This window comes from Peromyscus eremicus, chromosome 1 (assembly GCF_949786415.1).
Source record: "Peromyscus eremicus chromosome 1, PerEre_H2_v1, whole genome shotgun sequence".
NCBI classification, from domain to species: domain Eukaryota; kingdom Metazoa; phylum Chordata; class Mammalia; order Rodentia; family Cricetidae; genus Peromyscus; species Peromyscus eremicus.
In genome coordinates this window covers 179,531,105-179,556,140 of record NC_081416.1, presented here as the reverse complement: position 1 = coordinate 179,556,140, position 25,036 = coordinate 179,531,105, and the positions used below count along the sequence as shown (strand labels likewise).

The 25,036-nt window shown below is 45.5% G+C and overlaps 2 protein-coding genes across 2 annotated transcripts; one reads left to right on the top strand and one right to left on the bottom strand.

Moving 5' to 3' along the window:
• The first annotated feature begins 2,898 nt into the window (after positions 1-2,898).
• LOC131902540 (zinc finger and SCAN domain-containing protein 5B-like) lies at positions 2,899-5,415 on the top strand. Its single transcript, XM_059253568.1, has 3 exons — positions 2,899-3,258; positions 3,944-4,091; positions 4,541-5,415. The coding sequence occupies exons 1-3, from the start codon at positions 2,899-2,901 to the stop codon at positions 5,242-5,244; spliced, it is 1,212 nt and encodes a 403-aa protein (XP_059109551.1). The 3' UTR covers positions 5,245-5,415.
• A 6,984-nt stretch (positions 5,416-12,399) lies between these two features.
• On the bottom strand, positions 12,400-24,704 carry LOC131902529 (zinc finger and SCAN domain-containing protein 5B-like). The gene is given in 6 exon segments (XM_059253560.1): positions 12,400-12,505; positions 19,576-20,230; positions 20,233-20,397; positions 20,842-21,013; positions 23,442-23,618; positions 24,345-24,704. Coding segments are annotated over 6 exon segments (1,635 nt in total).
• Between the last annotated feature and the right edge of the window lie 332 nt (positions 24,705-25,036).

The following is a 25,036-nucleotide window of genomic DNA, read 5'->3' as shown; positions in this document are numbered from 1 at the left end:
AAAAAGAAAAAAGAAAATAAAGGGTCTTTGCTTTTACATACCGGATATTGTCTCTGTGGTGGTCTTTTGGGGGTCCCCACAATCTGGGCATAACAGTATCACAGGCCTACAGGACCACACCCGGGAAGTTTAATAAATTCATGCCCTCCCTGTGGCAGTGCTAGTGTTAAACTGTAATTTAATCTCAGTACGTTTAAATTGAAGTGTAAAATGGCATCTAAAGGATCGAGTCAATCACTGGGCAGATTAGCAACCGGAAGACAGTCCCGTGGATCCACACAAAAGCCACGATCCTAGAGCTTCCGGCACTTTGCAGAGATCTCAGAAGAGTCAAGGCTGCCGCAGGCACGAAGGCAGGAGGGGTAGGTAAGTGAACCAGGGCGGAAGGTGGGTTAGCGAGCCTGTGTGTTCATATGCAGAAAAGAGGCTGCAAGATTTATCTGGGCACTGAGTACCTGCAACTCCGCACTAGGAAGCTGAGGCAAGAGCAAGCCTTGCCGAGTTCCCTGGCCAGCCCGGGTGTCATGGTGAGGCTGAAACCGAAAAATCAGTAGCCATCTTGAGAGACGCTTCCCGCCACCCCTCCCCCCTCCACTACCCGACCCCGCCCACACACTCCACATCCGTTCCCAACCCAACCCCCACCCCCCTAACCCCCCTGGCTCTCACACCCTCCCACAGCCCACCCCATCCCCCACCCCTGCCCACAGCCCCCCAACCCCAACGCGCCCCCACACACCGCTCCTTTAAAGGTATTTAATGACCAGCAGATTTAGAACTGAGCTGAAGTTGAACTTATGGGAAGATAAGGCTGAAACAATAAATCTATGTATCCTAGGCTCGGCAAAACAAGATTTGGGGAGTAATGGGCTCCACTGAGCAGAAGTTGACCTCAGAGGAGAGTAGGACTGGAACAATAAATCTCTCTGTCTCTGACAGGAAAAGGGACTTCCCATGTAGCCCAGGCTGGTCTTGAACTCTCAGACCTTTCAGTCTCTGCCTCCAGGGTGCTGGGATTATAGGCATATACACCATAATGGCCAGCCTGCAATTAACTGTGTTATTATACTAAAATTATCATTTTAATTATCAAAATAAAGAATTAGACCAGGTACTAGGCACACAGAGAAAGGCAGATCTCTGTGAGTTGGAGTCCAGCCAGAGCTCCACAGAGAGACCCTGTCTCAAGAACCATTTTGTGTGCTGTGGCCATAGCTCAGCAATTAAGAGCATCCACTGCTCTTCTAGAGAACTCAGATTTAATTTCCAGTGCCCACAGAGACTCACAATCACATACATCTCCAAGGCCTGCAAGTCCTATGCTCTAGGCTCAAATGTGGTCCAGAGATAGTCATATGAAACATCCAAACACATAAAATTTAAGTTATTAATGGTGCACAACTTTAACCCCAGCACTCTGGATTCAAATGCATGTGAATCTCTGATTTCGAGGACAGCCTAGTCTATCCAGAGAACATTCTGGCCTTGTTTTTTCACAGTATCCAATCACCAACCATATTTTATTGTTCCTTGATTTGTTTTGACTTGTTTTGAGATAGGTTTTCTTTGTGTAGTTCTGGCTGTCCTGGAACTGGATCTGTATACCAGACTGTCCTCAAACTGAGATTTAAGGTGTGCACCACCAATGGCTACAATTATTTTCTGTTAACCTTTTGTACTGAATTTTCTAATGACTATTGTGAGCCATAAATACTTAGTCATTTAGACCTGTTATATGTAATTAAAATTATTAACATATAAATTATACACAGTAATAGGTTTTAAATTTAACCTATTTATTTAATAATTGTGGGCTTTTGCTTGTTTTGTGGGGTTTTTGTTTGTTTGGTGGTTATTTTTTTTCCTTTTGAGATATAGCCTTTCTGTCTCTGGACTGCTCTGGAACACAGCGGTAGACCAGGCTGGCTCACAGAGATCTGCCTGTTTCTGCCTCCCTGGGATTAAAGGTGTGGGTCACCACACCCAGCAGCAATTCTGTATGTTTATAAATGTGAAGGCTGGGAACTGAACTCTTATCTAAAAGAGCAGCGAGGTTTTCTAACCAATTCTACCTCTCCCATGTTTTTTGGCTTTCTTTTTTAGACAGAGTCTCACTGCATAGCTCTGGCTGCTCTGGGACTGACAGATCTGCCTTCCTCCACCTCCTGAGTCCTAGGACTAAAGGTATGGTGGCTCACACCTTTAATAGTCCTGGCTGTCCAGGAACCTGCTAGGTAGCACAAGCGGGCCTTGAACTCAGAGATCTCCCTGTCTCTGCCTCTGGGCTGAGGGATTAAAGGTGTGCAATCACTGCTGGGATGGTTCTTTGACTTTGAGAGTGAGTCACTTGTAGCCTTCACTCCCTTTTAGACTTGGTACCTAATATTAACCTAGGTTGGTTTCGAAATTGTGACATGCATCTGGCTCCCACCTCTGAGGTTACAGTAGATATGGTCCATGATACACAGCTAGAAGAGAGTAATTGATTTTTTTAAATTATCTTGGGATATGGGGTGGGCACCAGTGCTCGTCGTGAAGGCCAGAAGACAGCTTGTCAGAGCTGAGACTATCATTTCACACTAGAGGTCCAGGGGGTTAGGTGGGGTCATTGGGCTGGGCTGGAGACACCTTTACGCCTGAGCCATCTCACAGATCCATAGAATGGATTTATTTCTGCTTTACTAAACAGTCCCAGTGTGCTGAGGGGGACGGTATATTATAAGGAATTTTGACATTTAGGAGGCAGCAGAGTTAAACTGATCTGGCTCTTTATTTCCTCCTAGGATTCGGAACCAACACCAAGCCCATCCCTGTGCCTAAAGGAGTAGGTCTGTTGAGACAGGAGTCATTTTATAGAATTCCAACTTGACAGAGACCAAGGGAATATTCCCAGCAGACATGGCTACCAACCTGCCACCAGACAGCCTCCCATCAGGGCAGACACCATCACCTACACCCCAGGACAGGAATTCAGAAAAAGAAGACTACAGCCCTGAGGTTTGGCACTTGAAGTTCAGAGCTTTCAGCCCCTCAGAGCAGTCAGACCCCATCCAGGATCTGAAGAGGATCTCTGATCTATGCTATCAGTGGCTGAGACCAGACCTGAATAGCAAGGAGGAGATCCTGGATCAGCTGGTGTTGGAGCAGTTCATGATCTCCATGCCTCCAGAACTGCAGGCCTTAGTGAAGGAGAGTGGAGTGCAGAGCTGCAAAGAGTTAGAGAAGATGCTGAGGGATGGCAGGAAACCACAACATTGGGTAAGCAGGGTCTCAGCTGTGGGCTGAGGGAAAGGACAGCCTTGGGGCTGTGGGGACCTTGAGGCAGAACCCACTGAGGGTCCTGCCCTTAGTCAGTGGTTCCTAAGAGGAGAGTTTGGCTTCCCAAGTGATAAATGGCAATGTCTGGGGACCATTATGGGCTTGTTTTGTCTTTGTGAATGTGGCCCAGACACTTGGCTTAGAAGCCAAGGAATTGTGCATATCGGAACCAGTGTAAGCTAATAGGCTCATCTTGAATCAGAGTGCACAAGCTCTGTTTTTCTCTCCCATTTTGTTTCTTCTTCTTCTTCTTCTTCTTCTTCTTCTTCTTCTTCTTCTTCTTCTTCTTCTTCTTCTTCTTCTATTTCTTCTTCTTCTTCGTCTTCTCCTCCTCCTCCTCCTCCTCCTCCTCCCCTTCCTCCTCCTCCTCCCTCTTCATCTATGTATCCTGTGCACCACATGTATCTGTTGTTCTTGGAGGCCAAATGAAGGCATCCGATCCCGAAACAGGCTTAATAATAACACAAGAAAATTTGTTTATGTGGAGTATTAGGATGTTCCATAGAAGAACAAACATTCCCACAAATGTGGGACAATTGAGTGGTGAAGATGAAGTAGAGACAGATGTCTATGATCCACCATTGAATGAACACGCACCCATAAATCTTCACTGTCCCATGTCAAGAAACAGGAAGTTTTGCTGAACTCAGTTCCTGAAAGCAGAGAACAGGACGACCCGAGAAATGAGCAGAGCCTGGGGAGTGACTCGGTGCAGGACTGGGAGGATACCTCTGTGTTGACACCTCTGGACCCTCAGCCGACACAGAGTTCTGGTGAGTTCGAGGTGGGATCGGACTGGGGACTTACTATACCTTGTCCAGCACTCCCTTCCCTGTGGGAGAAAGCTGACCCCCACTCCCATACTCTCTGTCACTAGCCTTCTAAAGCATTCTACGGGCTGAGCTCTCAGGCTTGGGATATTGATGGGATGTCCCCATCCAGCACCAGAGTTGAGATCTTATGAGTCTGGTATGATTGGGATGATCTTTAATAAGTGTTGTGTGTCTCAGTGTAGTAAGGCACTGACCCTTGAGCTGACTGCCTGAGATCCATCTCAAGACCCTCATGGTGACAGGAGAGAATTAACCTAACCCAAAATTGTTCTCCGATCTCCACATCCTTAGGGTGTCACCCCCCCCTCCATAATCAATTAATAAAGGCAATCCATCTTTGAGAGGGACTCTCAAGTTTTAAATGTTGTATGTGGACATTCTTCCATCAGATTCTGTCAGAGGAAAGGATGTGAAGATGCCCCAGGAAAATGCAAATACAGATGCTGTCACACCGTTCACCCACGTTCTGGAAAAAAGAGATTTAGCTGCACACACAGATCTTCAGAGATTCTCTAGTTCCAATGGAGACAAGGTTCCCCCTTGTCAAGAAGGGGACTCCTGTGTGGACAAGACAGAAGATAGGCAGCTAGGGCTTGGTACCCTACGACCTGTAGAGCCCGTTGATCGACTCAGCCGCCAGCCTCAGTTTGTGTGCAGTGAATGCAAGAAGAGCTTCCTGTACAGGTCTCAGTTCATCATCCACCAGAGGTCACACACAGGAGAGAGACCCTTTGAGTGCAGCGTGTGCAACAAGGGGTTTATGGAATCCTCAGACCTTCGGGTCCATCAGCGCATCCACAGGGGTGAAAAGCCTTACGTGTGCAGCATCTGCAGCAAGAGGTTTGCCCACAAGTCCACTCTGCGGGGTCACACTAAGACCCACACAAATGAGAAGCCATACGAGTGTAAGCACTGTGGGAAATGCTTCAGTCACAAGGGCAACCTTAATATCCATCTCCGGACCCACAGTGATTCAAGACCTTACAGATGTAAGGAGTGTGACAAGGCCTTCAAACATCAGGGGACTCTGAAACAACACATGAAAATCCATTCAAGAATGGCATCCTTGGGCAGTGGTGGCACTCGCCTTTAAATCAGCACTAGGGAGGCAGCGCAGGCGGATCTTTGTGAGTTCCAGGCCAGTCTAGTCCACAGAGTGATATCCAGGAAAGGCACAAAGCTACATAGAGAAACCCTGTCTCGAAAAACCAAAAATAAAATAAAATAAAAGGAAACAAAAAATAAATGTTTGTCATCCTTGTGAGTCTGTATCCAGATTGAAGTCTTTTCCTAGAGAGACTGTTGCTAGGTTACCCTTGTTACATGGCAACACCTTGGGAGCACCTAAAGATATGTCTCATCCCTTGAAGGTCTGAGAACATTTGTGTTTCACTATGCCACACTAGTGTGTGTGTGTGTATGTATGTGTGTGTGTGTATGTATGTGTGTGTGTGTGTGTGTGTGTGTGTGTGTTTGAGACAGGATCTCACTATGTGTCACTGGCTGTCCTAGAAACTCACTATGCAGCCCAGGCTAGCTTGAAACTAAAGAGACCTACTTATCTATGTATCCCAGATTGGCCATGAACTTGTGTCTGGACTCATACCTCTGCCCAGAGTGTTGAGATGCCCCTCTTGAATGGCTTTTGTTATATTTTGTTTTTACTTGGTGCTGTTATTCTCAAGTTGTCAATATTGAGTCACAGAACGGGAGTGATGTTTGTCTCCTCATAACACTGTAAAATGTGATTTTCCAATAAATTACTTGGTCTCTGGCCAAGGACACTTCTCTGTATAGCTTTGTACCTTTCCTGGAACTCACTCTGTAGCCCAGGTTGGCCTCAAACTCACAGAAATCCACCTGACTCTGCCTCCCAAGTACTGGGATTAAAGGGGTACGCTGCCACCACCCCCAGGCTAAAGACAACACTTTTATAGTTGTGTATATGTCCTCATTACCTTTATTATATTATGATTATGATTATTTTGGAGCTAAGGAGGGATTCCCAGACCTTGTACTCAGTAGTCAAGCCTTCTACCACTGAGCTAAATCTCCAACCCCTTATTTTTTTTAAATGATATTTCAAGACAGGGTTTCTCTGTGCAACAGCCTTTCACTCTCCCGAAATGTGCTTTGTAGTCCAGGCTGGCCTCTGCCTCTCAAATCCTGGGATTAAAGCATGTGCCCTACTGCCTGGATCCTCACAGGTCTTTAAATATTTATGGGTGCTAGGCCTACACAGGATGTGTGGCTGGTACCTGAGGGGCTCAGAAAAGAGTGCTGCATCTCCTGAATCTGTAATTAATAAGTGTTGGGAGCCACAATATTGGTGCTCAGATCCAAACCCACCTGGGTCCTGTGCAAGATCAGCCAGTGCTCTTAACCACTGAAAAATATCTCCAGCCCCTAGTCACATATTTAAGGAGGGTACTTTAAACCCTGAACCACTCAAATTGACCTTAAATGTTAAGCAAGTCAGTTTACTCTAAATTCAAAACAAATATGTTAAGAATTTAAGCAAGTTGTTTGATTGTTTTGTCTCTTTTGTTGGGGGGGGGCACCCAGCTTCAAAACAAATCACACTTAGGCTTATTCTTAATTATTAATGCCAGGCCTTAGCTTGGCTTATTTCTTGCCAACTTTCCTTTACTTATCACATCTTCCTTTTGCCTCTGGTCTTTTTCCTTTTCTTACTTATGTATATCTTACTCTTACTCTGTGGTTGGATGTGTAGCTGGGTGGCTGGCCCCTGGCGACCTCTTCTTTCTCTGGCTTCTAGGACTCTCCTCTTCCAGATTTCTCCTTCCATATATCCTCTTTGCATGCCAGCCACACCTAACCTTCTCCTGCCTCACTATTAGCTGTTTTGCTTTTTATTAGACTCTTAGATGTTTTACACAGCACTGTAAAACAGTTTCACAGAGTTAAACAATTGCAACTTGCCGGGCAGTGGTGGTGCACTCCTTTAATCCCAGCACTTGGGAGGCAGAGCCAGGTGGATCTCTGTGAGTTTGAGGCCAGCCTGGGCTACATACAGAGTGAGATCCAGGAAAGGTGCAAAGCTACACAGGGAAACCCTGTCTTGAAAAACCAAAAAAAAAGAAAAAAAAAAAAAAGAAAAAAAAAGAAACTTGTAAGTTATGGCAAGTGTCTCTTTTCGAAATGTTTACAACCTTAGAAAATATAACAAACACATGAAACAATGAGAAAATACAGGAAGTCAGTATGCAGGGTAGTACTGCCCTGGGTTCAGTCAGGAGGGTCTTCCTGGAGGAAGCAGGTGAAGGCAGTTATTGGTGCAGAATGGCAGGGACACAAGAAAAGGTAAAGGGAATGAACTAGGCAAGGATTAAATGGAAGTAATTAGCTGTTTAATTAGTTGAGGAACAGCAAGCAAATTGGTTTTGTAGGGCTACTGGACCTTCGGAATTCTGGAGCAGTTAGCTCGGTTAAGGCAAAGTGCTAATGAGGTCACAGTTCAGTCATGTATCCCAGTTAATTTCTCTCTTTTACTCAACATGCTCCTGACTCCTCACTGCAAGCTGCTGTCTCATACGTCAGAGGAGGTGGGTCCAGACCAAAGAGGGAAGCTGGAAAGTGTGAACTGCCCTTCAAGGTCATATGCCATCAGAACAGCACAGTTGCGCTGGAAAGAGATTCGGTAGCTGTTGTACAACAGGCCCTGCCAGAAAGGCTTAGAGGAAAAGGTGTCTGAAGAGGAGAAGAAAAGAAATTTTTTCTGTATCTGGGGGCTCATGCCTCCCAGGAAGGTGGAAGAGAAGGAACAAAAGGAAGAGAGACAAATCATTCATTTGGTCATTAAAAAAAGAACTCTTTAAAAAAATTCTTATCTCAATAGTGAAATGTTTCACTACAGCATGGCCTGTGATTGGGCAAAACCAAAACTTATTATAAGCCACAGTCATGCTAGGGTCCTCCCTGCTAGGTAGCCTCCCTGGATCTGTTGGTTGCAGTCTGATTGTCCTTTGCTTTAATAGTATCCACTTATGAGGGAGGGCGTACCATGTTTGTTCTTCTGGGTTTGGGTTACCTCACTCAGAATATTTCTAGTTCCATGCATTTGCCTGCAAATTTCATGCTGTTATTGTGTTTCTCTGCCGAGTAGTACTCCATTGTATAAATGTACCACATTTTCTTCATCCATTCTTCAGTTGAAGGGCATCTAGGTTGTTTCCAGGTTCTGGCTATTACAAATAGTGCTGCTATGAACATAGTTAAACATGTATCTTTGTGGTATGATTGAGCATTCCTTGGGTTTATGCCCAAGAGAGGTATGGCTGGGTCTTGAGGTAGATCGATTCCCAATTTCTGAGAAAATGCCATACTGATTTTCACAGTGGTTGTTCAAGTTTGCACTCCCACCAACAGTGGAGGAGTGTTCCCCTTGCTCTGCATTCTCTGTAACATAGAATGTCATTAGTGTTTTTGATCTTAGCCATTCTGATAGGTGTAAGGTTGTATCTCAGAGTCCTTCTGATTTGCATTTCTCTGATGACTAAGGATGTTGAGCAATTCCTTAAATCAGAATGGCTTGTTAAAATGGATATCATAGCTAAGCAGTCAAGGTGGGGGGTGGGGTGGAGGGCGCCTTTCATCCTAGCACTTATGAGGCAGAGGCAGGTAGATCTCTGTGAGTTCAAGGCCAGCCTGGTCTACAGAGCAAGTTTCAGGACAGCCAGGGCTGTCACACAGAGAAACCCTTTCTTAAAAAACAAAACAAAAGGATATTACAGAGGATGCAATGAAGAGATGGATAGGACAAACTACAGGGGTGTTGAGCCTCCACACCCTCTGGGTACAACTTTCTCCATGATTTCCAGATCCTAGAAGGAGCAGATCTCTGCATTTCTAAGTCTATTCTTAGAAATATTTATGTCTGGGGTTCTTAGAAATGGTCAAGAGGTTAAGAACATGGGCTGTTCTTCCAGAGGACCCTGGTTTATGTCTCAGCACACATGATGTCTTACAACCACCTGTAACTCCAGTTCTACTGGGAGATATTTGGAAAAAAATCTCATATACATGAAATAGTGATTGTTCATTCCTCTTATTTTTTGGTGGTAGTGTGTGTGTACTTCTCTTCTTTGGGGTTTACTGCTGTGGTTTTATCTATTGCCTGTGTTTTGGAGGGTGTATCTGACTTCCTTAGGTTGGAATTTTCCTTCTAGTGCTTTCTGTAGGGCTGGGTTTGTGGATAAGTATTGTTTAAATCTGGCTTTGTCTTGGAATGTCTTGTTCACTCCATCTATGATGACTGAAAGTTTTGCTGGGTATATTAGTCTAGGCTGGCATCCATGGTCTCTTAGTGTCTGCATTACATCTGTCCAGGTCCTTCTCGCCTTCAAAGTCTCCATTGAGAAATCGGGTGTTATTCTGATGGGTTTGCCTTTATATAAGTCACTTGGCCTTTTTCCTTTGCTTCTCTTAATATTCTTCCTTTATTTTGTATGATTAGTTGTTTATTATGTGGCGAAGGGACTTTTTTGGGGGGTCTAGTCTGTTTGGTGTTCTATAGGCTTCTTGTATCTTCATAGGCATTTCCTTCTTTAAGTTAGGAAAGTTTTCTTCTATGATCTTGTTGAATATATTTTTTGTGCCCTTGAGTTGGTTTTCTTCTCCTTCTTCTACTCCTATTATTCGTAGGTTTAGTCTTTTCATGGTGTCCCAAATTTCTTGGACATTTTGGTTTATGACTTTGTTGGCTTTAGTGGTTTCTTTGACTGATGAATCTATTTCTTCTACTGTATCTTCAATGCCAGAAATCCTCTCTTCCATCTCTTGCATTCTGTTGGTTATACTTGCATCTGAAGTTCCCGATCATTTACGCAGATTTTCTATTTTCAGCATTCCCTCTGTTTGTGTCTTCTTGAGTTTTTCTATTTCCCTTTTCAGGTCTTGGACTGTTTCCTTCATTTGATTCATTGCTTTTTCTTGATTTTCTTTCAGTACCTTATTGTTTTCTTCTAGGACTTCATTGTTTTCTTCTAATTTGTTTGCCCTTTCCTCTAGTTGTTTACAGCGTTCTTCCCATTTTTTTTTGTCTTTTCCTCTACACAAACCTCTACTTTCTTCATGATGTCATTCACAAGGCTGTTTTCTTCTGCTTCTTCCAATTTTTGATGTTCAGGTCTAGATGTTGGAGGAGGGCTAGGTTCTGGTGATGCTGTATTGCTCTTCATTTTGTTGTATGTATTTCTGCCTTGGCATCTGCCCATCTCCTTGTGGTTCGTTCTTGGTCTTATCAGCATACTTGGTTCAGACAGAGCTGACAGATTCAGGAAGTCTCTCTCTCTTGTCCAGATGGGAGCTCTCTAGTCCAAATGGGAACTCTGGGGCAGGATGGGAGCTCTTGTCCAGACAGGAAGTCCGGGGCAGGATGGGAGTTCTTCTCTCTCTCTCTCTCTCTCTCTCTCTCTCTCTCTCTCTCTCTCTCTCTCTCTCTCTCTCTGTCTCCTCTCTCTCTCTGTCCAGAAGGGAAGTCCAGGGCAGGATCCAAAGTTTTTTTTTTTTTTTTTAACGTTTATTTCTAGTCCTGGGAATTGAACCCAGGTTGTGAGGGTTGGATGCAAGAACCTTTCCTTGTTGAGCCATCTCACTGTCCCGTAGTAATGGCATTCTTTGGGAATAATTCTCTGGTAAATTATGGTTACTACAGAAATCGAGGCCAGCATCAACACAAGGATCAGCGGAGTGGAGGGGAGAGGAGGGAAGAGAAAGAAGAAAAGAGGGGGAGAACAGAGGAGAGGAGAGGAGGGGAAGGGGGGAGGTGAGGAAAGCAGAGCAGAGGAGAGAGGAGCAGAGGAAAGGGGAGCAGAGGAGAGGAGAGGACCTCTATTGCTGACTGAGGTGTCTCCTTGTCCTCACTTGTCTCTGACACCTTGACTGACAAGCTCTCCACCTCAGGTCACCTTTCAATCTCCAGTCTCCCTTTAAGCAGCGGTTCTCAACCTTCCTAACGCCAGACCCTTTAATACAGTTAGTTCCTCATATTGTGGTGACCGCCCCCAACCATGAAATTATTTTCATTGCGACTTCATAACTGTCATTTTTCTGTCATGAATCATTATGTAAATATCGGATGTGTGACCGCCCCCCCCCAGGGGCCAGGGCCCATGGGTTGAGAACCACTGCTTTAGGAGCTTTCCCGCCACAATCTTGGTTTTCTTTGTCGCCATCTGAGACTCCAACATAAACTCGTGCCTTCCATCTCTCCAGCGATGTCAGACTCTTCTCTACACCCACTGTAGAGATGCCTTGCTCGGGGCACCGGCATCACAGGACAACGGATGCATGCACAGTGTCCATTCAGAGTGACCCCCACTTCCTGGTTGTTTCTTACTAGGGCCAGGGAAACTTGTCTTCAGAGACGGGAGCACAGTAGCCTGATACACGCGTGTGGCATGAGGAACTCAGAGGCTGCTAGGCGCATTGTTCATTGGGGTGTTTGTGCATAGGAAGTGCAAGTGAAGGAGCTGAGCTGCCACAAGGGGGCGTCTGTGTGCGCAATGCAAACTAGTGTCCTAGGCTAAACTGTCTCCTACACTCCCTGCCTTAGGCAGAAGGGAGGGGGACAAAGGAGAACCAAGTATAATGACACATATACGAGAAGAGGCCATGATAAAACGCATTACCCTGGCCACCCGGTGGTAGGACACACCTTTAATCCCAGCACTCGGGAGGCAGAGGCAGGCAGATCTCTGTGAGTTCAAGGCCAGCCTGGTCTCCAGAGCAAGATCCAGGACAGCCAGGGCTGTTACACAGAGAAACCTTGTCTTGAAAAAGCAAAAACAGCCCCCCTTTCTCTCTCCTCCCCTGTCCTTTCTCCTCCCCTCTCCTCCCTCCATCCCTGCCTCCCTCCCTCCCTCCCTCCCTTCCTTCCTTCCTCCCTTCCTCTTTTTCTTCCCTCTTTAAAAAAAAAGAAAAAAAACAAAAAAAACCCAACTGATTACTCTGTATGCTAACCTACAAAATGAATTTCAAATATATATATATATATATATATATATATATATATAAAATGTTCATATCATGTGTGTGATATATGCACATTTGACAGCTCTTCACATCTGCATTCCACATCCTCTGATTCAGCCAACTTCAGATGGTTAAATACTTGAAGAAAAAAAAAATGCACCAAGGCTGGGAGGTGGCTCATTGGGTAAGAGCACATACAAATGTGAGAACCTTAGTTCAAGTCTCCAGAGCCTTCCAAAGAAGCTGGGCATGGTCACGCCCACCCGTAACCCCCAACGTTGTCGGGGATGCACAGAGAAAGAACATTGGCTGGAGCTTGCTGGCTGCCAGCTAGTACCATGTCCAAGGAGAGCTCCTGCCTCAAAAGAATAAGGTGAAGAGTGATGGAGCAGATCACCTGACACACACACACACAGAGTTACATCCGTATTGAACATTGCAGACTTCTTGTCACATCAATTCTTCAACAATACATTGTAATAGTTGTATAGAATTTCATTGCATCAGCTGTTATAAGTGATTTGAGGTTTTTTTTTTTTTTTTGGGTTTTGGTTTTTTGAGACAAAGTTTCTCTGTGTAGTCCTAGCTGTCCTAGAACTCTCTATGTAGACCACGCTTGCCTTGAACTCACAGAGATCCCCCTGCCTCTCTCCCAATGTGATTAAAGCATGCACCACCACCACCTGGCCTTAAGGTGATTTAATATGAGATTATGCATAGATTATATGCAAATTGGGCCACTTTTTTTTTTAAATAAGGAATTTAAGCATCCATTGATTGTGGTTTTTAGAAGCAGATGTTTGAACTACTTTCCCAGGGATCCTAAGGGACAGTTGTTATGTGTGTCCAAATTTTTTATGCATACAAATGTAGATATTTATGCATACACACAAAAATCTTTAAAAGCCACCATCAGTATTAAACTTGTCACTAGAGTCAGGAAGAGCGGAGCCTACCTGTAAACCCAGCACTGGGAAGGTGGAGGGAGTAGAATCAGGAGTTCAAAGCCAGACTTGGTGACATAGCCAGTTGGAGGCCAACCTGAGCTACAGGAGACCTGGTTTCAAAGCAAAACAAACCTTAGCACAACTGTAGGCCAGTGAGAGGACTCATCAGGGAAAGGCATTTGCTGCCGAGACCCGCAACCGAAGCTCTAGTCTCTGAACCCACACAGTGAATAGAGAGAGCTGACTCCTGGAAAAATTGTCTTTTCTGACTTCACGTGGACAGGGTGGCGAATGCAGACTCTTGTGCATGGTAAAAAAAAACAAAACAAAACTGTAAATAAAATGGTGGGATTGGGGACAATATAAACATTCTCCATTGTCCTTTCTCCGTGTTATCAAGTATATTTGATGAACACATGTGTATTCTCTTTAGATCAGACACAGGCAAAAATCACTTTAAATTAATGAGCACTGAGTAAAGGCAGGCCACCCTCGGGGCCAGCAATTGACAAATGATGTTTTCCGGGTTCTCTGAGTTAACTTTCTGGTGCTAATTTAAAACTGCAGCTGGCAGGAATTGAACTTCACTCTCCCGGGACTCATTAAAAGCGGTGTCAGGAGCTCTCACGGGGACTCTCAACAACTCTTATCACCATGGGATCTTCGTGGCCAATTTACTCCACCCATCCTGTGCTGGCACACAAAAAAAAACAAGCACCAAAGAGGAAAAAAAAATAGCCTTGAGTTTGGCAGAAGGATTTGGGAATAAAGCAATTTGAACCAATTCAAGAGTTAAACTCTGAAATGGCTAGTGAGTGTTGCTGCATCGTGCTGGGGATTAATTAGCCAGCTGGCCCGCGTGCACCAAAGATGTTTTGACATTGTGTCCTTTCTTCTGCTGTTGGCCTGATGAGAGGAATCACTGCTGAAGTTTCTTCATTCTCTGTGGCTACCTCTGCGGAGGTGAAGGACAAGTCTGATCCCCACTCCCCTAGAGTGCTCTCTGCGGGCTCCTGAGCACACTTAGGCTCAGTAATTGGCATTCTTGGAGACACCGTTTTACATGTTGGTTGTGTGATTGCTGGTTTTTTTTTCCTGCTCACTAAATATTCCTCAAGAAACTTTGTAATTAAAATGCAAGCGGTGGTTCTGCCAGATGGCTCCGTGGGTAGATGAGGCACTTGGTCCCAAGCGTGATGAAACCTGAGTTCCATCCCCAGGACCCAAAGGATGGTAAGAGAGCCAATGCTAGTGGGTGTCCACTGCCCTCCATGTGGGTGAATGTGCACAAAGTACAGGCACGTACAAATAAACGGATATACAAAACTTCTAGTACAAATAGTTTTCCTGTTTCCAATGACGGAAACTAAGACAGATGAGAAAGCACAGATCTCCCTGTAGATTGCTCTGTATGACTTCTCTTGTCTGGACATTGTGTGCTGTAGAAATTTCTGGGTGTACCATACATCTGGTTAGCTAGCTAGCTTTTGAAAAAAAAATTCGGTTATCAATATGTTACAAAGAGATTCCTTAGATTAGTAAATGAAGCTCTTATTCTTTAGTGGGCACTAAGTCATGGTTGGATGGGGAATGAGGCTCTGATGTTGCTGCCATCCCACAGCAGGAGAAAAGGCTTTAAAAGTCTCCACTGGAAATGGCAGACGTTGGAGGAGAACACTTTTAACACAGGACAACGTATACATGCATTGAAGTAGAATATGGTACCCAACAAAGAGAGTTTACGTGTATCTGTTAGAAATGAGGGCTGGAGAGAGGGCTCAGGTGGTCAAGATCACTGGCCCTCCTTACAGAGGACCTGGGTTCAATTCTCTGCACCCACCTGACAGCTTACAACCGGCTGTAACTCCAGTTGCAGGGCATCCAACGCCCTCTTCCGGCCTTCCCAGGGCACTACGGGTAAAACCCCATAACCATAAATAAAAATTAAAGAAAAAATGAGGGCTGGAGACATGACTCAGTATTTAAGGGCATGTACTCCACTTGCAGAATACCTGAGCTGGATTCCCCCATCACCCACAATGGTGGCTTCCAATTCCAGCTCCAGGAGATCCAACATCCTTTTCTGGCCTCTCTGGGCCACTATACTCTCATACACACATCCCACTGTCCCCCCAAACCCCAACCACAACACACATATACACATGTTTAAAATAAATAATTTTTTAAATGCATAAGCAAGGCATGGTAGTACTTGGGAGGAAAGGGAAGAATGGTTAGGAGTTCAAATCAATCCTCAGCTGTGACGAGAATTTCATGCCAGCCATGAGAACATGTCTCAAAAAAATGTATATTGAAAAACAAGCTATGCCTGATGTCACAGGTCTGTAATCCTAGCTACTAAGGAGACTGAGGCATGAAGATCGCAAGTTCAAGACCAGCCTGGACTATAATGAGTTCCAGGACCTGGCCCCAAAATTCAAAAAAAAAAAAAAAAAAGTGACTCAGCCAGGAGTATGCTTGTCCAGAATCCAATGAGGGGCTGGAGGAGTGACTCAATGTCACAGCACTTGCCTAAGGGGCTGGAGGCCCCAGGATTGATCTTCAGTACTGACAATAAATTAAAAAAATTAAAATAAAAAATAAATAAAAATCCTGGCATAACAAAAACAAGCTATGATCCAAGCAAGAGATCCTTACCTACTACTAACAACCTCATCTATTTCATTGTTGTGATAACAAAATAACTCACGATGAGATTTACAAAACATGGCAAATCTCAGACAGGCAGACCATTCAGAAGGCGAAGGCACCACCAAGCCCAGTGACTGGAGTTCTGTCCCAGGCTGTCACAGGGTGGAAAGAGAACTGACCTCCACAACTTGTCCTCTGACCATCACATGGGCATCAGGACACATGTTCACCAGCCTCCAGACATGAAAGAAATAAATGTAGTTAAAAAGTGGGGACCTGGAGATGTGGTTTGGGGTATAGTGATCTTGCAGAGAACCTGAGTTCGGCTCCTGGCACCCACACTGGGCAGCTCACAACCTCCTCTGACTCCAGTTTCAGGGAATGGGTTTTTATCCTCTTCTGGCCTATACACACATATTTAATTTAAAATAAATCTTTATTTTTCCCAAAACAGGGTTTCTCTGTGTCACCCTGGCTAGCCTGGAACTCACTCTGTGGACCAGGCTGGCCTTGAACTCAGAGATTCACCTGCCTCTGCCTACAAGAGCCAGGATTAAGGTGTGCACAGCCATTGCTCCTGCAACATTAGTTTGTTGTTGTTGTTTAAATAAATCTTTAAAAAACAAATTTGGGGAGATGGGAATGGTAGGTAAGTTTAGCTTCACACTGCATGCACAAAAGTCTACGTGACTTCAAATAGATTTCGCTTTTATTGTTTTATCAGCTAGAATGCATTCCCAAGGGCTGGAGAGTGGGCTCAGCAGTTAAGAGCACTCGAAGCTCTTTCAGAGGATCAAGGTTTCATTCCCAGCACCCACATGATGGCTCACAACTACCTATGACAGTAGCTGCAGGAGATCAGATGCCTTATTCTGACCACCACAGGCACACGCACAGTGTACAAGGCACGTAAAACAAGAAATACATCTAAAAACATTAAGAAAAAAAGCATTCCTTTGTTTGAATCATTGAACGGTTGTAGCATTATCTAGTCAAAGCTGAATCAGCCTGCCCCACAGGTCAGAAAAGGGCCTTTGCTTCCACCTGCTGGACATTTTCCATAACAATGACACATGATCACTTAAAACATAAAAAGACAAAAACTTTAAATTTATGCTGGATGTCCTGGCTCAAATATGTAATCCTTGAACTCCAGATGCCGAGGCAGGAGGATGGTAGTGATTTCAAGATTAGTCTGGGAAACAAGGAGAGATTCTGCTGCAAAAAGTTTTTTGAGCTCCATTTGGTGGGTATGATGTTCAAGCCAGTAATCCCAGAACTCTGAAGACAGAGGCAGGACACTAGGCCATGACCATCCTGAGCTATATCGTTCAAGTCAATCAATGCTAAATATCAAAACCCTATCTCAGAAAGAAAAAGAAAGGAAGGTCTGTCAGTGGTGGTACATGCCTTTAGTCCCAGCACTCGGGAGGCAGAGCCAGGCAGAACTCTATGAGTTCCAGGCCAGCCTGGTCTACAGATTGAGATCCAGGACAGGCACCAAACCTACAGAGAGAAACCCTGTTTTGAAAAACCAAAATAAAAATAAATAAATAATAATAATAATAATAATAATAAATAATAGTGGTAATAGGGACATACACACAACTATAAAAGTGTTATCCTTGGCTAGATACCAAGTAATTTATTGGAAAATCCCATTTTACAGTGTTATGAGGAGACAAACATCACTCCCGTTCTGTGACTCAATATTGACAACTTGAGAATAACAGCACCAAGTGAAAACAAAATATAACAAAAGCCATTCAACAGGGGCATCTCAACACTCTGGGCAGAGGTATGAGTCCAGACACAAGTTCATGGCCAATCTGGGATACATAGACCAGTCGTCTCTTGAGTTTCAAGCTAGCCTGGTCTACATAGTGAGTTTCCAGGACAGCCAGTGACACATAGTGAGATCTTGTCTCAAACAACACACACACACACACACACACACACACACACACACACACACACACACCAGTGGGGCATAGTGAAACACAATTGTCCTCAGACCTTCAAGGTCTGCTTCCAGGGTGTTGTCATGTAACAAGGGTAACCTAGCAACAGTCTCTCTAGGAAAAGACTTCAATCTGGATACAGACTCACAAGGGTGCCATTCTTTTTTTTTAATTTAATTAAATTAATTAATTTATTTATTTAAATTGCACTGATGATATTCATTAATTACACTCATATTAATCACATTTGTGGTTTTCATAGATTATATTCGCAGTATTCATTCAATTATATATATATATATATATATATATATATATATATATATATATATATACACACATATATATTTTAATTTTAAATGCCAAATGTCATTTATTGAAGTGGGGAAGATGTCTTAAATACAGGCTTACAGCACAATGAGAGGACCCCGGAGGGCAGAAGTTCGCTGCTGATGTTCTACAATCTTGCATCTAAGCTGTTAACGCCCATTATTCAGGATACACAGACAAGGAACTTCCCTTAAGCACTCAGGATGATGGAACATGGCAGGGAATTAGCATAGGGAGGATATCAAGGTCAAGGTCCTCAAGCAAGGCAACAGTTACCCAAAATGGGGGCCAGGACCCTACAGGTGCCCCTTTTATTAAAAAATGAGCTTCTGACTTGGGTTGTGTGGGACATCAGCAGGTCACCTTACCCATCATGAAGATGCCTGCCCAGGCCACACAGGTGCTCTGTCTTAGGTTGGTGAGATGTTGCCCCCCCCCCTCTGAATACTCATTATCATATAGGCTCAATCGTGTGTGAGCTGCAGAGTTAATTGCTGCCAAAGATCTCAAAGTGGCACTGGGCTTGCAATCTGTGTGTTCGACACAGAAAAGACCAACAGAGGTCTTATCCCACCCATAGCCAGTAGGCAAAAGGCAACTGAGCCAGTCCCTTCCTTAATGAGCCATGCTGTACACTGGAGTCCTTGTAAGATAGTATCCCAAAAGCAAGTGGAACTTGAGTTTATAAATTTATAATTTTCAAAGCCAATCGAGATGTATATAACTACTGAATTAAATTTATATCATGCCCAATAGAATGAAAGATTAATTAACTGTGGTAGCTACTTTTGTTGCCAGGGTCTCCACTGTGCTAGCTGTAGTAAGCAATTATGAAATGGTAATCCCAGAAACAGTAGCAGCGGTGGGCGCCATTGCTATAACAGCAACAGTGGCAGCAGCAATGTCAAATTCTCTTCTGGGGTGTGTGGACATCCACTGGCATGGATACAACTCCAGTAACACGAACCGCCAAGGCCTATTTTTCTTGATCCCAGCACGATTTTAGCTGGCAGATCTTCTGGAGAATCCAATCTCATGGCTACACTTCCTAGGCTTACATTAATGCTTGCCAAAGCTGGCGATATTGGGCTCTCAATTCCCATTGGCATCAGAAGGGTAGATTTTTTTCATGAAGACCCATTAGGTCCCTGTCATGTTGGGCTTCAGCAGCAGCCACAGGGCACATTCAGTGCTCAGGAATCCAAAGAGGAACCTCATTGTCCTGAGGAAAGACATAAATAGAACCCCAGGCCCTCACCAACACTAGATCGGGTCTCCTCCAGGAGAAAGATCCTTCCATCGCTCCAGAGGGTGATTTGCAACAGGAGCCCTCCAGTGCTTATCTGCATCGGATACTCCAGCAGAATCCACCGATAAAATGTTTACAATATATAAAACAAGGGAAAGAATAGAATGTGGAGAGGAATGATGAGTCCCTAGTTCTCCCTTTTTTTACTTTAGTAAAATGTTTGTTTGTTTGTTTAATATTTCAAATTTTTCTTTTTCTTTTTCTTTTTTATTGTTTCGGACACCGCCCACCGGGCCTGCCTGCCGCTGTTGGTCAACACCGGGCCTGCCTGCCGCTGTTGGTCAACACCGGGCCTGCCTGCTTCTGCTGGTTGACGCTGCCGCTGCCGCTGAGGCCCCTGTCTTCCTCTGCCAGCCTCTGCCGCCGGGCCTACCTCGGATGCCATTCTTGAATGGATTTTCATGTGTCTTTTCAGAGTCCCCTGCTGTCTGAAGGCCTTGTCACACTCCTTACATCTGTAAGGTTTTGAGTCGCTGTGGATGCTGAGATGGACATTGAGGTTGCCCTTGTGGTTGAAGCATTTCCCACAGTGCTCACACTCATAAGGCTTCTCCTTTGTGTGGATCCTAAGGTGACCCGACAGGGTGGACTTGTGGGCAAACCTCTTGCTGCAGATGCGGCACACGTAAGGCTTTTCACCCCTGTGGATGCGCTTGTGGACCCGAAGGTCTGAGGATTGCACAAACCCCTTGTTGCACACGCTGCACTCAAAGGGTCTCTCTCCTGTGTGTGACCTCTGGTGGATGATGAACTGAGACCTGTACAGGAAGCTCTTCTTGCATTCACTGCACACGATCTGAGCCTGGCCGGGGAGATGATCAACAGGCTCTACAGGTCGTAGGGTAGCAAGCCCTAGCTGCCCATCTTCTGTCTTGTCCACAAGGGGGCGCCCACCTGACAAGTGGGAACCTTGTCTCCACTGGAACCAGAGAGACTCTGAAGATCTGTGTGTGCAGCTAAATCTCTTCTTTCCAGAACATGGGTGAACGGTGTGACAGCATCTGTATTTGCATTTTCCTGGGGCATCTTCACATCCTTTCTTCTGACAGAATCTGATGGAAGAATGTCCACATACAACATTTAAAATTGAGAGTCACTATCAAAGATGGATTACATTTATTTACTTGATTAAGGAGGGGAGTGGCACCCTATGAAGGTGGAGGTCAGAGGACAACTTTTGGGTTGATTCTCTCCTGTCACCAACCATGAGAGTCCTGAGATGGATCACAAGCAGTCAGCTCCAGGACCAGTGCCTGTCTACACTGAGACACACAACACTTATTAAAGATCATCCCAATCATACCAGACTCATTAGAGCTAAACTCTGATGTTGGCTGGGGACATCCCATCAACATCCCAAGCCTGAGAGCTCAGCCTGTAGAATGCTCTGGAAGGCTAGTGACAGAGGGGGTGGGAGTGGGTGGTCAGCTTCCTCCCACACGGAAGAGAGTGGGCAAGTTATAGTAAGTCCCCAGTCAGTTCCCACCTAAACTCACCAAAACCGTGTGTGGGCTGAGGGTCCTGAGGTTTCAACACAGAGGCCTCCTCCCTGTCCTGCACTGAGTCACTCCCCAGGCTCTGCTCAGGTCTTGGGTCGTCCTGTTCTCTGCTCTCAGGAACTGTATCTAGCAAAACTTCCTCTTTCTTCACAGGGGACAGTGAAAAATTCTGGGTGCAAGTTCATCAATGGAGAGGTGGATCATAGACATCTGTCTCTACTTCATTTGGGCCACTCAATCTCTCCGAGTTGTAGGATGTTCACACTTCCATGACCCACTCCCATACCCCACATACACCAATGCTCTCCTCTGACTTGTAAGTCTGTCATGAACGAGAAGCCACCACATCTCCGCCCCTCATACTGGTTGCTATTTTAATTCTCTATGCACGATCTTCTCTGCCCTCGACTCTACAGACAAAATGCCTCTCATCTTGGTGCTATTAAGACTTGGGGCTAATGAGGCTAGAGGGGGGACGGCTCAGAGGTTAAGAACACCAGCTGCTTTTGCAGAGGACCTGGGTTTGAGTCTCAGCACCCACAAGGAGGCTCACAGCCATCTGTACCCCAGTTCCTCAGGTGATGATGGGGGGGGGGTTGTGATGCCTTTTCACTTCTGCAGGCACCAGGCACACATGAGGTGTTAGATACACACAAGCAAAATACCCATACTATAAAAACAGGACAACTGTAAAATAAATGGGAGGGTGAATGATTATTTCTGATGGGGTGGGGTCTCCTCTGCTACATGTTGTGGACTTCCAAGTGACAGCGACTGCACACTGTGAAAACTCTTAGCAGCCAGGTGTGGTGTTGGTGGGGTTTCATCCCAGGGCTTGTGAGGGAGAGGCAGGCAGATGTCTGAGTTGGAGGCCAGCCTGGTCTACACAGTTCTGGGACATCCAGGGCTATTTACAGACACCCTGTCTCAAGATAATATGATCTGGTAAGACTCTAAGATGCAGCGTTGGGGAGGCCGAGAGCAGGGCAGAGTGTTTCAGAGAGGACACCCCTGCATTCAGGAGCTCACACAGCTGGAGTTGCCTGCACACTCCTTCACAGTCTCCAGCCAGACACCAGTCCAGCCTGGAGGGAGAGGCCATCAGGAGTCCCCACCCTAACCAAGGAGCTATGCACAGTGGATGGCTTCTGGGGAGGTGGACACTACTCCGCTGAGAGCCTCCACACCCAAGACCCATATGGATCGTACAAACTGGATTTAGGGGCGTGGGGTGGTATTATAATTATTATTTTTTTATCCAGACAAGGTTTCTCTGTGTAGCTTTGTGCCTTTACTGGAACTCACTCGGTAGCCCAGGCTGGCCTCGAACTCACAGAGATCTGCCTGGCTCTGCCTCCCGAGTGCTGGGATTAAAGGCATGCGCCATCACCGCCTGGCAGTATTATTTTTAATAGGACCAGAAGTTTGGAGACTGGAGACCTCTTATGGGTCTGGGAGAGGTTAGAGGGAAGAGTGGACAGTGAAAAGAAACTTCCTTACAGCTTCTGGCCTCACTCTGGACCTGAGAGACTCTGCAGGAGGACGGACCCCCTTCCTTCCGTCACTGTGGCTTCCTCCACTCACACCCAGTCAGACGTGGTTATCCCACTAGGTTTTTTCTCTTTGCTTCTTCACTGGTATATGGTACTAGGGCTTTGTGCAGGCAAGCACTCTGTGGCTGAGCCACAGGGCCCTCTCCTCACTGGTGGATTCTAGGCCTGTGTTCTACCTCTGGCCTCTCTGTTGGCCCTTTAAAATATTTTCAGTTTGAAAAAGGTCTTGCCTATTTGCCCAGGCTGTCCCTGATCAAAATGGTGTGTAACCCAGACTAGCCTGACACCTGATACCTTAGCCTTCTGAATGCCTTCCAGTGTAGGATAACACTGCGTTTTATCAGTTTTATTTTGATGCTGGCCTCACACATTTATTGTTGGAGAGAAAGTCTCACTATGAAACCTTGGCTGGCCTTGAACTCAGAGGCACTGCCAGATTCTGCCTCCTGAGAGCTAGGACTAAAGGCTTGCACCACCCTACCTGATCCTTCCTTCACACTTTCCTTTAAAAGAGTACTTATTTACTTATTTATCTATTTATTTTATATCCCCACTAGAGCTTCCCCCCACCTGCTCTCCTACCTCCCCCACTCCCTCTCCCCTTTATTAAGAAAGGGCAGACCTCCCATGGATATAGACAAAGCATGCAATATCACCTCGACTGAGCCCCTCCCCATGTATTCAGGCTGGCAACAACCCAGTAGGAGGAATAACATCCCAAATGTCAGTACAAGAGTCAGAGACAGCCCCTGCTCCCACTGCACAGAGTCCCACAAGAAGACCAAGCTACATAACTGTCACACATATGCAGAGAGCCTAGTCAGTCCCATGAAGCTTGCAGCCAACATGATGAAGAAAAAAAAAATGTCAATGTAATGATGCCTAACGATATTCTGCTATACTCTTAGGGCACAACAATGTCAAAGCCATGGGGTGTACATCTACACTCTGTGTGCAAAACCCCAACCCTAACCATAACTCTCAAATAACTCTGGTCTTCTAGTTATCTCCCAAATCCCCCCAGAGATACTGTCACTTACTCACCTGGCTGGTGGATGGCTCTTCAGTCTCTGATGTGATCTCCCACACTGGGTTGGGCTTGTCTCTGTTCAGAGGCTCCTGGGACAATTCCACAGCATCCTTTTCATCCTCCTTGGCTTCTGCCTTCTTAGCAATGGGATCCTGAAGGAGGTATAATTGTCCTTGGAAGTGGATTATGGACTGTGGGGGAAAGGGAACAGGATGAGACCCTGGGTAAGAGCCTGGATGTGCCTTCCACAGCACTGTTCCTGGGCTGATTCAGCAGCCCAGCCTGACTTATTTGCAAATCTGTGTTCCTGGACATAGATTGGCCCACAAGATCATTCTGAGTTACACAGTGAACTGAGGACCAGTCTGGGCCACTTTAGACTCTGTCACAAAAAAACAAGGAGTGAGGTGGGGGCTGGAAAGATGGTTCAGAGATTAAGAGCACTGACTGCTCTTCCAAAGGGCTCAGGTTCAATCCCCAGCACCCACAAGGTGGTGCTCAGAACTGTCTGTATCTCCAGCTCCTAGGGGATCAGATGCCCTCTTCTAGCCTGCAAGAGCACCAGATACATGTCGTGGACAGGATACCAATATTGAAAAAAAAAAAAACAGACAAAAGGAAATAAAAATAAAACACCAAAATAACAAGACTTCTGCACTTTGACTCAAGATGAGCCTGTTAGCTAACAGTGTTTCTAATCTGCACAATTCCTTGGCTTCTAAGTCAAGTTTCTGGGCCACATTCACAAAGACAAAACAAGCCCATAAACGTCCCCAGACATTGCCATTTATCGCAGAGCAAAATTCTCCTCTTAAGAGCCACTGACTAAGGGCAGGACCCTCAGTGGGTTCTGCATCCAGGTCCCCACAGCCCCAAGGCTATCCTTTCCCTCAGCCCACAGCTGAGGCCCTGCTTACCCAATGTTGAGGTTTCCCGCCATCCCTCAGCATCTTCTCTAACTCTTTGCAGCTCTTCACTCCACTCTCCTTCACTAAGGCCTGCAGTTCTGGAGGCATGGAGATCATGAACTGCTCCAACACCAGCTGATCCAGGATCTCCTCCTTGCTATTCAGGTCTGGTCTCAGCCACTGATAGCATAGCTCAGAGATCCTCTTCAGATCCTGGATGGGGTCTGACTGCTCTGAGGGGCTGAAAGCTCTGAACTTCAAGTGCCAAAACTCAGGGCTGTAGTCTTCTTTTTCTGAATTCCTGTCCTGGGATGTAGGTGATGGTGTCTGCCCTGATGGGAGGTTGTCTGGTGGCAGGTTGGTAGCCATGTCTGCTGGGATTTTTTTTCGTCTGTGACAAGTTGGAATTCTATAAAATGACTCCTGTCTCAACAGACCTACTCCTTTAGGCACAGGGATGGGCTCGGTGTTGGTCCAGAAGCCTGGGAGGCAAGGAGGAACCAGATCAGTTTAACTCTGCTGCCTCCTAAATGTCATCATTCCTTACAATATACCCTCCCCCTCAGCACACTGGGACTGTTTAGTAAAGCAGAAATTAATCCATTCTATGGATCTGTGATATGGTTCAGGGTACAGGTGTCTCCAGTCAAGTCCCATGACCCCAGACTATATCCCCTAGACCTACACAGTGGAAGGAGAGT

Excerpts from the sequence above, each read along its gene's own strand:
- LOC131902540 (XM_059253568.1), top strand. The coding sequence starts at position 2,899 with ATGGCTACCAACCTGCCACCAGACAGCCTCCCATCAGGGCAGACACCA. Across the intron at positions 3,259-3,943 it reads GCAGGAAACCACAACATTGG|AAACAGGAAGTTTTGCTGAA; the intron begins GTAAGCAGGGTC and ends TCCCATGTCAAG. Across the intron at positions 4,092-4,540 it reads TCAGCCGACACAGAGTTCTG|ATTCTGTCAGAGGAAAGGAT; the intron begins GTGAGTTCGAGG and ends TTCTTCCATCAG.